The sequence below is a fragment of the Astatotilapia calliptera genome, chromosome 22 (genome assembly GCF_964374335.1).
Source record: "Astatotilapia calliptera chromosome 22, fAstCal68.1, whole genome shotgun sequence".
Lineage (NCBI taxonomy): Eukaryota > Metazoa > Chordata > Actinopteri > Cichliformes > Cichlidae > Astatotilapia > Astatotilapia calliptera.
The window spans coordinates 25,603,133-25,617,916 of record NC_137442.1 but is presented as its reverse complement, the minus strand read 5'-3'; the positions used below and the strand labels follow the sequence as shown (position 1 = coordinate 25,617,916).

Genomic DNA, 14,784 nt, shown 5'->3' with positions numbered 1-14,784 from the left:
ACCGGTTACAAGTTGACTTCTTAAATTAACCTGTTTTTATTATTATATCAAACGTCATGTATCTGTTTTTGTCTCATCTCTCGTGCAAATTTCAGACAGGTGCTTTAAAAGCTTCACCTCAATGCCGTGACCCGGATTCGAACCGGGGTTGCTGCGGCCACAACGCAGAGTACTAACCACTATACGATCACGGCTGGTCAGCTGCAGACTGAAAGTCCATGTAGTCAGTCACCTCCAATCCACAGGAGTCCATTTTAAACCCACTAAGCAGGACTGTACATTTTAAGTTTGACACGCTTAGGTCGTATCAACATTAGAACTACAAACATTTCGTGCTTTTCACTGCCAGTTACAGTCTGGATCTTGCTTTTTTTTTCTTATTTCACCGTAAAAACTGGAATCTGCGTGTAACAGCTGACCTGCACGATGTGCAGAAGAGCACCAAAATGTATTTACGGTCAGACCACGCGAGGTCCCTGTGTTAATGCAGATACTGTTACTGTGCCACGTGCGTAAATGTGCGCACCGTAGACACAGAGTTTGAGATCGATATGAAGGAAAAAACACAATAAAGATTGCAGATGATCATTTTCTGACCAGCCGTGATCGTATAGTGGTTAGTACTCTGCGTTGTGGCCGCAGCAACCCCGGTTCGAATCTGGGTCACGGCAGAGTGGATATGATTTCATTTTGGGGAGCTTCACACTTTAAGTGGTGACTAGTTGTTTGTGTGCGTTTCCATTTTTTGTCTTTTGTTCTCTTCTCACTCTACGTCCTGAGTACTGAGTCAGGATGTAGAGTGAGCACTCAGTACAGGTGTTTTGAGGCAACGAGTTTCCAAACATTTTTTAAGTTCTGGGAACTGATTAGACAAACCGTGGGTAACACAGGAAGTCAAAGCTGTCCTCAATATGAAGAAGAAGGCTTTCAGGAGCAAGTGAAGGAGGAGATGAAAGCAGCACAGCGGGAGGTGAAACGCTGCCTGAGGGAAGCAAAGGACACCTACAGGAGGAAGGTGGAGCAGAAGTTGGAGAGGAACAATATGAGGGAGGTCTGGAATGGTGTGAAAACCATCACAGGCCACAACACCAAGAAAAGCACAGTGGGGGGGACTGTGGAGAAGGCAAACGAACTCAACAACTTCTTCAACAGGTTTGACCAGCCCACAACCCCCCCACCCTCACCCTCACCTTTACTACAGAGTCCTCTCCCCACTCTCCTACCTCCCTCGCTTCCCCCCCTTCCTGACACCATGACACCCCCCTCCTCCAATCCCTCTCTCAGCAGCAAGACATCTCCCCCCCTCCCCTCCTCCCAAACATCTCCCAGTGTCACAGTGGATCAGGTCAGGAGACAACTGAGGAAGCTTCGCCCCAGGAAGGCAGCAGGCCCAGACGAGGTGTGTCCTAGGATGCTAAAGGCGTGTGCTGCTGAACTTGGGGAGCCTCTACAACGAGTCTTCAATCTCAGTCTGCGACTGGGGAGAGTGCCCGCCCTATGGAAGACATCCTGCATCGTCCCGGTCCCCAAAAGGAACCGGCCCAATGAGCTGAATGACTTCCGACCGGTGGCACTGACGTCACATCTTATGAAGACTCTAGAGCGGCTCTTCCTCAACCTCCTCCGACCACAGGTGCAACATGCCCAGGACCCACTACAGTTTGCATACAAGGCGGGTGTCGGAGTGGAGGATGCCATCCTGTACCTCCTACACAGAGCCCACTCACACCTGGATGGGGGAAAAGGCACGGTCAGGATCCTGTTTCTTGACTTTTCCAGTGCCTTTAATACCATCCGGCCCTGTATGCTTCAGGAAAAACTGAACAGGATGGAGGTGGACCCCTGCCTGGTGGCTTGGATATCCGACTACCCAGTGTTGGGGAGTAACGGAATACATGTACCGCCGTTACGTATTTAAAATACAAAATATGAGTAACTGTATTCCGTTACAGTTACCGTTTAAAAGGGTGGTATTCAGAATACAGTTACTTTGTTGAAATAAATGGATTACACTGCGGTACTTTCCTGTTTCATATTGTCGCGGGTCAGGACTGTTTGGGTTTTGTTTGACAGCTACGTTCTGTTGTTCCAGGCGGCAGCGTTACGGTTGCCATGGTTACAGGGCGACGCTCTCTCTCTCTCTCTCTCTGCGACTGTGTGTTTCCTGGGTGAGAGAGCGCCTTTTCGTTGTTGTGCTAAGCTAACAGGCAGAATGCTACAAGCATAGCTCTAAAGAATGTAGCATCATGGGCAGTGTAGTCCGTGTTGCAGAGAGAATGGACTGCCATACACATTATGGGTCTGTGAGCGCGAGGAGGGAGAAAAAAGGATAATGGAAAGGTACGAGTTGTCATCGAGGAAAAACGGGAGCTGGAAGCATGTAAATATAATAATAACCACTGCAGCCAAGAAGAGTGCCTGACGAGCCCAGTTGTAAGTAAGCTATTAAGACTCGACTGTACACCGTGTTCGTGTTTTCCTCCGAAAACAATAAGTTCCGTTGGAGCAGTCTTTCAACGCCTCTCTCTGTCTGTCGCAAGAAAAGTTGACCCACACAACAAAGTAAAGCTATTTTTCGGCTACCAGCCGACAGGGACCCCGCCGTATTAGTCAGAGGTCCCTTTACTACAGTTCGGAGTCGCGGACCTTCAGTAATAGTAATAAATCACACAGCAATAGTACATTCACGTTGTTGTAAAAAGTATGATAATATATTAAGTAATCCAAAGTATTCAGAATACGTTACTGTCATTGAGTAACGTAACGGAATACGTTACAGAATACATTTTGGGGCATGTATTCTGTATTCTGTAATGGAATACATTTTAAAAGTAACCTTCCCAACACTGCGACTACCTCACCGACAGGCCACAGTACGTCAGGCTGAAGGACATCACGTCTGACACTGTGGTCAGCAGCACAGGAGCACCACAGGGAACTGTGCTGTCCCCTCTTCTCTTCACCCTGTACACCTCTGACTTCTGCTACAACTCTGAATTATGCCATATTCAGAAGTTTGCAGATGACACGGCCATCATGGGGTGTATCTGGGATGATCAGGAAGAGGAGTACAGAAGTCTGGTGAGGAACTTTGTCGCATGGAGTCACACAAACCACCTGCAACTCAACACCTCAAAGACTAAGGAACTGGTTGTGGACTTCGGGAGGTCTAGAGAAGGTCCACTGCCGGTTCAGGTAGAGGGGGAGGAGGTGGAGGTGGTCAACAAGTACAAGTACCTCGGGCTGTGGGTGGACAATAAACTGGACTGGTCATGCAACACAGAGCACCTGTATAAAAAAGCCCAAAGCCGACTGTACTTCCTCAGGAGGCTGAGGTCTTTTAACATCTGCAGGAAGCTCCTGAGGATGTTTTACCAGTCGGTGGTTGCTGGAGTCCTTTTCTATGCTGTGGTGTGCTGGGGGAGCAGCACAGCAAAGAAGGACTCATGCAGGCTGGAGAAACTGATCAGGAAGGCTGGCTCTGTGGTCGGCATGAAGCTGGACACTCTGGTGACAGTGGCAGAGAAAAGGACATTAAAGAAACTGCTGGGCATCCTCTGCACACGGCCATTAACAACCAGAAGAGTCTGTTCAGTGACAGGTTGCTTCTCCCCAAGACAAGAACTAACAGACTTAAAAACTCCTTTGTCCCACACGCCATCAGACTGTTTAACTCCTCTCTGGAGGGGAGAGGGAGGGGAAACAGGAGGACAAAGGAGGGGGGAACAACTAAGCTGTAGTGCCTCTTCACCTCACTGTGCAATACCTTGTGCAATACTTTTGTAAATAGTCAACAGTGCAATAGACTCAATACTTGAAATGTGCAATTCACTTGTATTTTTATTTTTATTCCTATTTATTCTATTTACCCCCTTTGTATATTTTATTTATATTTGTCTCTGTATTTATATATATGTGTGTGTATGTGTGTGTGTGTGTGTATATATATATATGTGTATATATATATATATATATATATATATAATATTCTGTAACTGTAACTTCTGTCGGTGCTGTGCTTTTTGGAAATTGAATTTCCCAGAGGAACCCACCCGAGGGATTAATAAAGTTCTATCTTATCTTAGACTGTAACATCAGCGCTGTGGTCGGCATGAAGCTGGACACTCTGGTGACAGTGGCAGAGAAAAGGACATTAAAGAAACTGCTGGACATTATGAACAATGCTGGGCATCCTCTGCACACAGTCATAAACAACCAGAGGAGTCTGTTCAGTGACAGGTTGCTTCTCCCCAAGACAAGAACTAACAGACTTAAAAACTCCTTTGTCCCACACGCCATCAAACTGTTTAACTCCTCTCTGGAGGGGAGAGGGAGGAGAAACAGGAGGACAAAGGAGGGGGGAACAACTAAGCTGTAGTGCCTCTTCACCTCACTGTACAATACCTTTTGTGCAATACTTGTTGTAAATAGTCAACAGTGCAATAGACTCAATACTTGAAATGTGCAATTCACTTGTATTTTTATTTTTTATTCCTATTTATTCTATTTATCCCCTTTGTATATTTTATTTATATTTGTCTCTGTATTTATATATGTGTGTGTGTGTGTGTATATATATATATATATATATATATATATATAACAATTCTGTAACTGTAACTTCGGTCGTTGCTGTGCTTTTTTTGGAAGTCGAATTTCCCAGAGGAACCCACCCGAGGGATTAATAAAGTTCTATCTTATCTTATCTTATCTTATCTTATCTTATTTTATGCCTTTACCGCCCTCTTGTGGCAAGATGTGATCATGTGTTTCCTTTGCTGAATTATTTGTCACTTAATGCCTTTAGGCTGCACCGATTGACTGATTGTCCACCTGCTCCAACTCCTTATGAAACACGTGTGTAATTGAATAATGATTGAAACTCTAATCATTATTCTGATGACAGTACAAAACTTGACTTTTACCTCGAGGTTGAGGAAAATTCTAGTTGTTTCTTTCTTGCGTTGTCACATTTACAAGAATTACAGAAATCTAAAAAGTGTTCCAGTAAATGTGTTGTTATACTGCAAGAGCATCACAAGCATTCAACATGAAACCTTCCCAGCTTGGGGAAAAAACACAGGTGATCCTGAGATTTAATGAAGAAACAGCAGCTTCAGATAAGACTTTCTGGTAGCTGAGATCAGCACCGTGTTAAGCACGAACACTTTGACCAGACTTTGTGCGTGTACATTTTTATCCACAAAGTTGTTGAAAGGATGCAAAACCCATCAGAGTATGGATGACATGTAACAGTAAAAGACACTGAATTAAAACAAATGTGATTGAACAGAAGATTTCCAACAAAGACATAACACAGCCACAAAAATAAAAGGGTTAAAGTATTTTAAAAAATTCAAAATTAAGATAAAAACAACTATTTGTATCAAGTTATGTCACATTTTCTCAAAAACAATAAAAGTAATAAAGTAAAATAGTTATTCAAATAAAAAAATTAAGTATAAAATATAAGAAAATGTTTGGTTTGTAGTGCCACCTTTTGTGTAGGAACACATGAGTAAAAATGTCATTGATCCAGCGTTGATGAGTCATATCAAGAAGTCAAAGCCTTTATGCCTTAGACTTTATGGACGCAGCTTTTTGTCGTTAATTTCTGAACTCTTGTGCTGCTTTTCCCTAACTCAGTAAGCCGTTGTAGAAATGACAAAATAAAGTAAATAGTGCACAGCGTGCGGTTGCTTTTTGTTACCCACTGATCACCGGTTACAAGTTGACTTCTTAAATTAATCTGTTTTTATTATTATATCAAACGTCATGTATCTGTTTTTGTCTCATCTCTCGTGCAAATTTCAGACAGGTGCTTTAAAAGCTTCACCTCAATGCCATGACCCGGATTCGAACCGGGGTTGCTGCGGCCACAACGCAGAGTACTAACCACTATACGATCACGGCTGGTCAGCTGCAGACTGAAAGTCCATGTAGTCAGTCACCTCCAATCCACAGGAGTCCATTTTAAACCCACTAAGCAGGACTGTACATTTTAAGTTTGACACTTTTAGGTCGTATCAACATTAGAACTACAAACATTTCGTGCTTTTCACTGCCAGTTACAGTCTGGATCTTGCTTTTTTTTTCTTATTTCACCGTAAAAACTGGAATCTGCGTGTAACAGCTGACCTGCACGATGTGCAGAAGAGCACCAAAATGTATTTACGGTCGTATAGTGGTTAGTACTCTGCGTTGTGGCCGCAGCAACCCCGGTTCGAATCCGGGTCATGGCATTGAGGTGAAGCTTTTAAAGCACCTGTCTGAAATTTGCACGAGAGATGAGACAAAAACAGATACATGACGTTTGATATAATAATAAAAACAGATTAATTTAAGAAGTCAACTTGTAACCGGTGATCAGTGGGTAACAAAAAGCAACCGCACGCTGTGCACTATTTACTTTATTTTGTCATTTCTACAACGGCTTACTGAGTTAGGGAAAAGCAGCACAAGAGTTCAGAAATTAACGACAAAAAGCTGCGTCCATAAAGTCTAAGGCATAAAGGCTTTGACTTCTTGATATGACTCATCAACGCTGGATCAATGACATTTTTACTCATGTGTTCCTACACAAAAGGTGGCACTACAAACCAAACATTTTCTTATATTTTATACTTAATTTTTTTATTTGAATAACTATTTTACTTTATTACTTTTATTGTTTTTGAGAAAATGTGACATAACTTGATACAAATAGTTGTTTTTATCTTAATTTTGAATTTTTTAAAATACTTTAACCCTTTTATTTTTGTGGCTGTGTTATGTCTTTGTTGGAAATCTTCTGTTCAATCACATTTGTTTTAATTCAGTGTCTTTTACTGTTACATGTCATCCATACTCTGATGGGTTTTGCATCCTTTCAACAACTTTGTGGATAAAAATGTACACGCACAAAGTCTGGTCAAAGTGTTCGTGCTTAACACGGTGCTGATCTCAGCTACCAGAAAGTCTTATCTGAAGCTGCTGTTTCTTCATTAAATCTCAGGATCACCTGTGTTTTTTCCCCAAGCTGGGAAGGTTTCATGTTGAATGCTTGTGATGCTCTTGCAGTATAACAACATATTTACTGGAACACTTTTTAGATTTCTGTAATTCTTGTAAATGTGACAACGCAAGAAAGAAACAACTAGAATTTTCCTCAACCTCGAGGTAAAAGTCAAGTTTTGTACTGTCATCAGAATAATGTTTGGAAACTTGTTGCCTCAAAAAACCAGTACTGAGTACTCACTCTACTGAGCCGGTGTCCTACACTGGCTCTCGAGGCCTGGAGTTCCCTGCCCCTGCTTTAAAGAGAAGAAGCAAGAAGCACAAACCTCCAAACAGGAAGTGGTGAAAGGTGTTCCACATGTCTTGCAGGGCTTCTGGGAATTTCCTCCTCACGCCCTCTTGAACATGTCCTCTCAGAGTCTGAGCAGACTCTCCACCAGTGTCACAAAGACCCTTTTGGATCGAGTCTTCAAAACTCTCACAGCAATGGAGAAAAGGCCGTCTTCTCCCGCTCCATCAGAAACGACACAGTCCAGACCATCCTGACAAAAATCTGAGAGAAATATCCACAAGAAACTCTCCTCAACAACATTGCAAACTTTGCACCAGTTCTGCTCACTACAATCAGACTATCAGACGGGCATCTGTGCCACCCTCCTGGGAAGAGCTGATGAGAGCCCCAATCAAGGGGTCACCCAGCAGCCACGGAGCAGAAGCCAGAGGGGGCTGCAGTGATGTGCCCGCGGTGTGCAGTGATGTGCCCGCGGGCTCTGCCGGAAGTCAGCTGTGCCAGAGTAGACCGAGCCCCAGCCCCAGAGCCCGCAGAAGGGGCCCGACCCACCCCAATAGCTAACTGAGAACAGGGGTGTGTGAAGACCCCATAACTCCCTCCGTCTAGCGCAGTGTTGCTGCACGCTGTTCTAAAGCAGCGGTCCCCAACCCCCGGGCCTCGGACCAGTACTGGTCCGTGAGTCGTTTGGTACCGGGCCACGAGAGTTGAGGCTCAGGTGTGAAATGTATGGTTTTCAGGGTTTTTATCGGTTTTCAGCGTTATTTTGTTATCGTTTTGATCGTTAACTCGGTTTTCCTGGGTCTTTTCACGTGTGTTATGAATAAATCTTCTTTTTTTCAGTACCGGTATTAGTTTTATTTTGTTGTATTTATCCGCGACACCTTAAAGGCCGGTCCGTGAAAATATTGTCGGGCATAAACCGGTCCATGGCGCAAAAAAGGTTGGGGACCGCTGTTCTAAAGTGCATTTAAAACATGGGAGGGCATGGTGTTGTTAACAGGACATATTGGCATTATTATTTTTAAGAGAATCTGAACTTGTTCTTACAGCTAACATATCAACAACAGTAACTGAAAAAGGTAAATGAAATAAAAAAGTTTCCAATAACAATAACAATGCTCCACATCTTTGTTTTTAAGAGTCCACATATAAGTTTCCAGATAGCAGGATTTTAGTGTTTGAGTATTCTTCAGGACTTAAGAATATTAACAAAAGGAGCATCTTCACGCCACAAAGCTGATCAGAACCACACATGTCTTCCAACATCCACAGATCTGTGTTTTACAATTAAGAGGAAGTTTGCATGATGTTTTCCAAGTGCTCAAATCCTCAGAGGCCTATTTAGGAATAGAGTTGTACTGATCCAACATGAAAAAAATATCAGCATAAATGGCTGCATTACAAAAATAGTTATTTAGATAAAACATAACTTTAAATTTTCATTAATGGTTGCTCATGCATATGTGAAATAGAGTCCCAGATAATTTGGTTTATTTATTTCTAATTTATTACTTCAGCCAAAGTTAAAGCTTCAGTGGACAAAAGCAATTTAAGCTTTCACAATCAAGCTCTTTTAAGTGCGAAAAGGAAAACCCAGCTGGGTAACTGCAGATTACCCAGCTGGGTTTTCAGTACCTGACCAGAAAAATGTTGGATGTAAATTACATCATTTAAATAGCTGCATTACTGGATTGTGGCATTTCTTAGGCATATGTTAAAAGCGAGAGTAAAACAATTTCTTAATAATTTTTACATCACAAATACGTTAATGTAGTAGAGAGAAATTATGCAGGTCACAGCATAAAAAAGTAAAATCTAATTCCCTGAACTTAAAAAAAAAAAAGGAAACTCATTGCCTCAAAAAAATTGTTTTCTCTACTCATGTCATTATGAGTAGGCCTCAGTTCCCTGCTTTTCAAGAATGGGGGTTTAATGAATTAAAAGAATTTGTGTGTCTTGTCAGTCACAAAGTAAACATGCTCTTCTTTTATTTTTAACTCTAAACATTTTATTAAATAGGACTTTATCCATCTACAGGCCGAGAATGCCACACAACATGAAGGGGATCAGTTACGTTTCACACTCCTTTTATTATAAATAATCAAATTGTTACATGTTTAAATTTACAAAAAAAAATGTCAAAATCAGTGTGTTAATGCTAGCTTATTTTAATAAACACAGCTGTCATATAACAAAGTAGAGTGGCACTAGGGGTGGCACATGCCACCCCATGCCAACACAGTAGAGCCGCCTCTGATATCTAGGACAGGTGTGTGTCATGGTGGTCCATAGGCAGATGTCAATAAACACTATTCTACTACTTCCAAGCACTTTACAACTTGTTGTCTAATGTGTGCCTTTCGATTGATTTTGTATTTATGTATATTTTTTTGTTTTGTTTTGAATAAATTTCTCCTGTGTGCTATTTATTCTTGCACCTAGTATTTATATTTTAATCCGGCAGAGGTGGTGTGGAGCACCCAACATTTGGTTGTACATGTACAATGACAATAAAGGTCTATTTTATTATATTCTATTCTGTTCTATTCTTTTCTAAGTAGGAGAATGATACGCGGGTAAAGCAAACACCGTAACAATTCCGAAAATCTTCAAAGGGATGAAGCTCCTTAATCTGATGCTCTTCTGTTACGCTTTTTATAACATTGTAGTCTATGTCTGCATTTCGGAAAACGCATGAAAGTTTCTCTGTCACTTCCAAGTGACTCCGTCACTGCGCATGTGCCAGAATGAACCGGAAGCCGTATGTGCGCCAGGCGGAAGCTCTAACGTCCTTTCTGCTCCCGGACTGCCATCATGGTGAGTTCGCCATGAAAGTGTCAGAGATTTAATATCTTTTTTTTAATGTAAATATGTAATTGCTGTGGGGAAAAATGGGGCCGTGTGTACTTTTAAGGCACTAATACACACATCTATGAGGTTTTTGTACAGTACTGTGTCAGTTTTGCGTTTTTAATGAGGTATTTGTAAGATGTCGGCAGTTCCCCGCAACACAACGTGGTCTATCAGGCTGAGTGGGCCTGAGAGCTGAGAGGGGAAGCACGCTCAGTTCGTAGACTTAAATCGCGTAACATAAATCTCGCTGGTTGGGCGTAGTGTGATTTTTAGGTAACTTATAAAAAAACTGTTAAACGCACCCTTGTGTTCGGTGCCTATCGTAGTTAGCAGAAACAGTGGCTAGCTGACGTTAGCTAATTGGTACAATGCATCGCCGGGTAGTCACACAGTCTCCTTAAATGCCCCTTATTTTTATATATATATATATATATATATATATATATATATATATATATATATAAGGTTTTCGTATGTTCTGTTTTTAACGTTAAATTTATTTAACAAAGCTTGTAAAGCACCTATCTAACCAAACAAAAGGTGCCCAGCTTCCTCCTCAGCCTCTCGGCACTCTGGTGAGCAGTGCTCTGCTCTCTTTTTCTGCTCCAGGTGTTCAAGCGCTTCGTTGAGATCGGCCGTGTGGCCTACGTCTCGTTCGGACCCCATGCTGGCAAGCTGGTGGCCATCGTGGATGTCATTGACCAAAACAGAGTGAGTGCTCTGGATTATAGCTGGTAGGTCAGTGTGGGCCCCTACATTTGACTTATTGATGTGAACTGTCTTTTGTGGTTTCTAGGCTCTTGTTGATGGTCCCTGCACAGGGGTGAGGAGGCAGTCCATGCCCTTCAAGTGCATGCACCTCACAGACTATGTCATCAAAATTCCCCACAGGTGAGTGTGGATAGTGATCATATTTAGTAATGGATATTCCAGCTATGAACAGGGCTGTAGAGCGCCGATGGGAGCAAGAATCTGGTTGTGTTTTGGTGCTGCTTTAGGTGTATATAATGTGAAACAGTAATGATCACCCATGTTATCAGTACTTAACATTTGTGGTGGTCCACAGTGCTCGCCAGAAGTTTGTGAGGAAAGCCTGGGAGAAGGCCCAAGTCAACGAGAAGTGGACGGAGAGCAGCTGGGCCAAGAAGATCGAAGCAAGACAGAAGGTAAGGCCGTGTTTCACTTTCTAAAGTTTTTAAATTAGTGTTATGGGAGAAAGGGGGACACTTAAACACTGAATTAAATAGTCTTTAATATTGTTTTAATGGCAAATCCAAAATAGTTTTGGAGGGGGGGGAAAGGAGGACGCGGATGTGAAAACCCATCATTAAACATCTCACGTCTGTCTGCTGGGTTGATAGATGTGATTTCATTATTTGTGATTTATTGATGGTGAAGACATAATCTCATTAAACGTGTGACCAGTGTGGTCTAAGATGCTGCTTTCTTGCAATATGATTCCAGTTGTTTGTTGTACTTGTCTGTTCTGATGTTTGCAGTGGTAATGACTTCAGTTGGTGGTGGAAGCTCACCACCTTATCAATAGCTGTAGAAAATACTGAACTGGTTACCACATAGTTCACATAGACCAGTCTGCCAGCACCAGTTTCATACAAAACTTTTTTTCAGTCAAATGAAGCTATACCACATACAATACACAAAGAAAAACTATCACAGTATTTTGGGTGGTACTTACAGAACTGTTTCCAAAAGGTTCACGTCTGAAGACATAAGATTACACAAATGCCTCTGAGGGTTTAACAGCAATGTTGTGATACCTTGTAGTAGAGCAGGGCGATATGACCAAAAATATTTATCACGATATACATTTGAAAATTTGCGATAACGATATAACTGACGATATAATTGACACCAGACAAAATACTTTACAACTCCACAACTTTATTAGTGCAAAAAACCCCATCAATGTATTTTCACTTAAACAAGCAGCTGTTTTTTATGTGCATTAAAGTTATATAAAAACGTAACAGTGCAAATTCCTTGCTGACAGTTTAACCAAAATGCATTTCGAGTGGAAACTGGCCGACATATCCTCAGCATAACCATGTATAATATCCACAAAACTTAAAAAGAGGTTATACACACACAATACGGTAATATTATGTTGAAGCACAGTACGTATCACTCCGCGAGGCGCCTGCCTAATATAGCTGTAATGCTCCGACATTCCATCAAGCGGTGCGGGTTCGTAGCTTAGCAAAGTCGTACTGAAACATTTGACAGATTTTCGAGCGCCGTGTGTACGACATGAAATCGTTTCGAGGTCAGTAAACACAACCAGAATTCAAACATAAGGCACACGGGATTATAAGGGGCACTGTCGATTTTCAGAAAAATCAAAGGATTGATTTTAAGTGTGCCGTATTTTCCAAACAACACGGTAATAACGACGGCCCGCTAGCATGCTGTACCAAAAATAGTGCTTTGTTGTGTATCTGACGGACGAAAGCTAAACCAGTTCCACACCACTGAAGCTGCAGAATTTTTACAAACAAATTCTGGTTCATCGGTTTCATTCAACGATCCGCTTTCGCCCTTCTTATTCTCCGTCGCCGCCATGTAAACATAGGAACTGCGCATGCGCGTTTTACCCATGTTCTATCGCGATATTTCATTTTCCTATCGTTGCCCAAAATTACACTGGTATTACCGTGAACGGTATGATATAGCCCAGCCCTACCTTGTAGCTCACTTAGTGTGCACCTTAGAGGTTAAGGTCGGATCTGTCATTACTAAACAAAAGTTAAACAAAATTGCTGTGTACACTTCATTTTTGCGTGACTGTGTAACAGATTGTTCTAGTCTAGTTGGTCACAGCAATGCAGAAGAATATATATATGGCGACATATATAAAATGGGTTCATTACTAGGACAAATACCTTCAGTGCAGATTGGAATTACTTCAAATGCTTAAAATAATCGACAGTACGATGAATCAAATGTGGCGAGCAGAGTATTCACACCTTAACCAAAGTTCATGAAGTCTCAGATCCAGAACAAGGATGTCTCGGTGAGCCTGAGAAGGGTTGTGGAAAGTATCTGCCCTTACTTTCTTAGACCCCGGAGCCTGTGATGGGAAAGGTTTCGAGCCTGGTGGAAGTTGTTGTGATGGAGATTCAGTGTTGGTACTTGTGTTTTACTTTCACCTGTTTGGCCGTCTGCCACAGCTGAATGGATTCTAGTCAGTCACACAAAAAAGCAAACCACCCCCAGGCGCTCTCTGACCCTTGCCTCTTGGATTTCTTTGCAGAAGGCCAAGATGTCTGACTTCGACCGCTACAAGGTGATGAAGGCCAAGAGAATGGTAAGTGTGGCAAAAACACAAAATGCCTCAAATATGTGAGCCAAGTAAGCAAGCAGAGTGGCTTCAGATTATTCCTGAGGTTCAAACACTGGAACCCTCAGCTCTGATATTTCCTGCCTGTTAAACATGCTCTTTGAGGCTGCACTGTCACTATATACACACATGGTTAGAGCTTCTGAGGTTAGTGGATAGTGATTTAGTTAGTGATTGTGCCAGTAAGCAGGGTGCAGGTCAGTAGTGTTTATCCTCCAGCAGTCACTGAATATTTTTTAATGCATTCTGTTTTGTTTTTTCCTTTGCAGAGGAACAAGATCATCAAGCATGAGGTGAAGAAGCTGCAGAAGGAGGCTGCAAAGAAGTGAACAGTTTCTACAAAATAAATGTCCTGTTCAATTGTTCTCCTGTTGTCTTCTCTTCTTTTATCATCAGATTGAAACTGCTTTAGACCTTTAAACCTGAGCTGCTGGTACATAGAAATACCAAAACCCAAATTTTGATATGAGGACATTATCCCTAAAGTTTCCAAAGCTTCTGTGAACTCAGAAAAGTAACTGATGTAAAAACATAGAGCAAAGTAATAGAGTAAATGTTCTTAAAGTATTGGGTAAAATTTGTAATCACAGCTTATTTGAAGCTTTGAGACGGGATGTCTACAACACAGAGTTGGCTGCTTTCATAAAGTTATTTTTTTTGTCATTCTAATATCTGTGCTGACCACCTTAAATTAAATATTTCATCTGGGCATATGGCCTCCTTTACAGTAATGCTTAAAGTACTGAAATGAACAACCAAACTTTAAACTTAAGAATTCAAAATAAAATGTTTTTTTTAAAGATCAAAGATCCATAATATCCAGGCTTGTGTCTGTAACCAAGCTGGAGTCATAACACTGTTAACATGAGCAAAATGCAGGATGTGCAGGACTATAACTGTTACAGTCAAATATATATGGACCTGTGAGCAATGCCTAAGTTTGTTTTACATTAAGCTGATGCAGGAACATACTTGTAATACACAGTGGTGCATAAAAATGAAGCAGAAAGCAGGAAATGAAGTGTTTGTGTAATAACTCATAAGGAGCCCATCACAATCCCTGTCAATGTATTACAAACTATAAACATTCCAGCGACACTGGTGTAATCACTATAAGAGTAATAAATGTACAAAAGGTCATTTCTGCCCAGTGTACTTTAATCTGTATATGTCTTACTTATAGGCTATCTATTATACCTGGGATCAAGGTTAACCTATCCAACCACACTTAATATGACAACTGACAGTCAACTAATCATTTAACGTAAATACTTCCGTTTTTAAT

At 41.5% G+C, this 14,784-nt stretch overlaps 1 protein-coding gene and 2 non-coding genes across 3 annotated transcripts; 1 reads left to right on the top strand and 2 right to left on the bottom strand.

Annotated features, from left to right (window-relative positions):
* Nucleotides 1–122: 122 nt before the first annotated feature.
* On the bottom strand, nt 123–194 carry trnah-gug (transfer RNA histidin (anticodon GUG)). Its single transcript has one exon. It is a non-coding gene; the product is annotated as a tRNA-His (tRNA).
* A 5,647-nt stretch (nt 195–5,841) lies between these two features.
* Nucleotides 5,842–5,913, bottom strand: trnah-gug (transfer RNA histidin (anticodon GUG)). Its single transcript has one exon. It is a non-coding gene; the product is annotated as a tRNA-His (tRNA).
* Nucleotides 5,914–10,020: 4,107 nt separating this feature from the next.
* Nucleotides 10,021–13,864, top strand: rpl14 (ribosomal protein L14). Its single transcript, XM_026156253.2, has 6 exons — nt 10,021–10,105; nt 10,751–10,852; nt 10,938–11,032; nt 11,208–11,307; nt 13,413–13,466; nt 13,769–13,864. The coding sequence occupies exons 1-6, from the start codon at nt 10,103–10,105 to the stop codon at nt 13,826–13,828; spliced, it is 414 nt and encodes a 137-aa protein (XP_026012038.1). The 5' UTR covers nt 10,021–10,102; the 3' UTR covers nt 13,829–13,864.
* Nucleotides 13,865–14,784: the final 920 nt, after the last annotated feature.

Bases quoted from the DNA above. Each gene is read 5' to 3' on its own strand.
- rpl14 (XM_026156253.2), top strand. The intron at 11,308-13,412 runs GTAAGGCCGTGT...ATTTCTTTGCAG, and splicing joins AGATCGAAGCAAGACAGAAG to AAGGCCAAGATGTCTGACTT. The intron at 13,467-13,768 runs GTAAGTGTGGCA...TTTCCTTTGCAG, and splicing joins TGATGAAGGCCAAGAGAATG to AGGAACAAGATCATCAAGCA.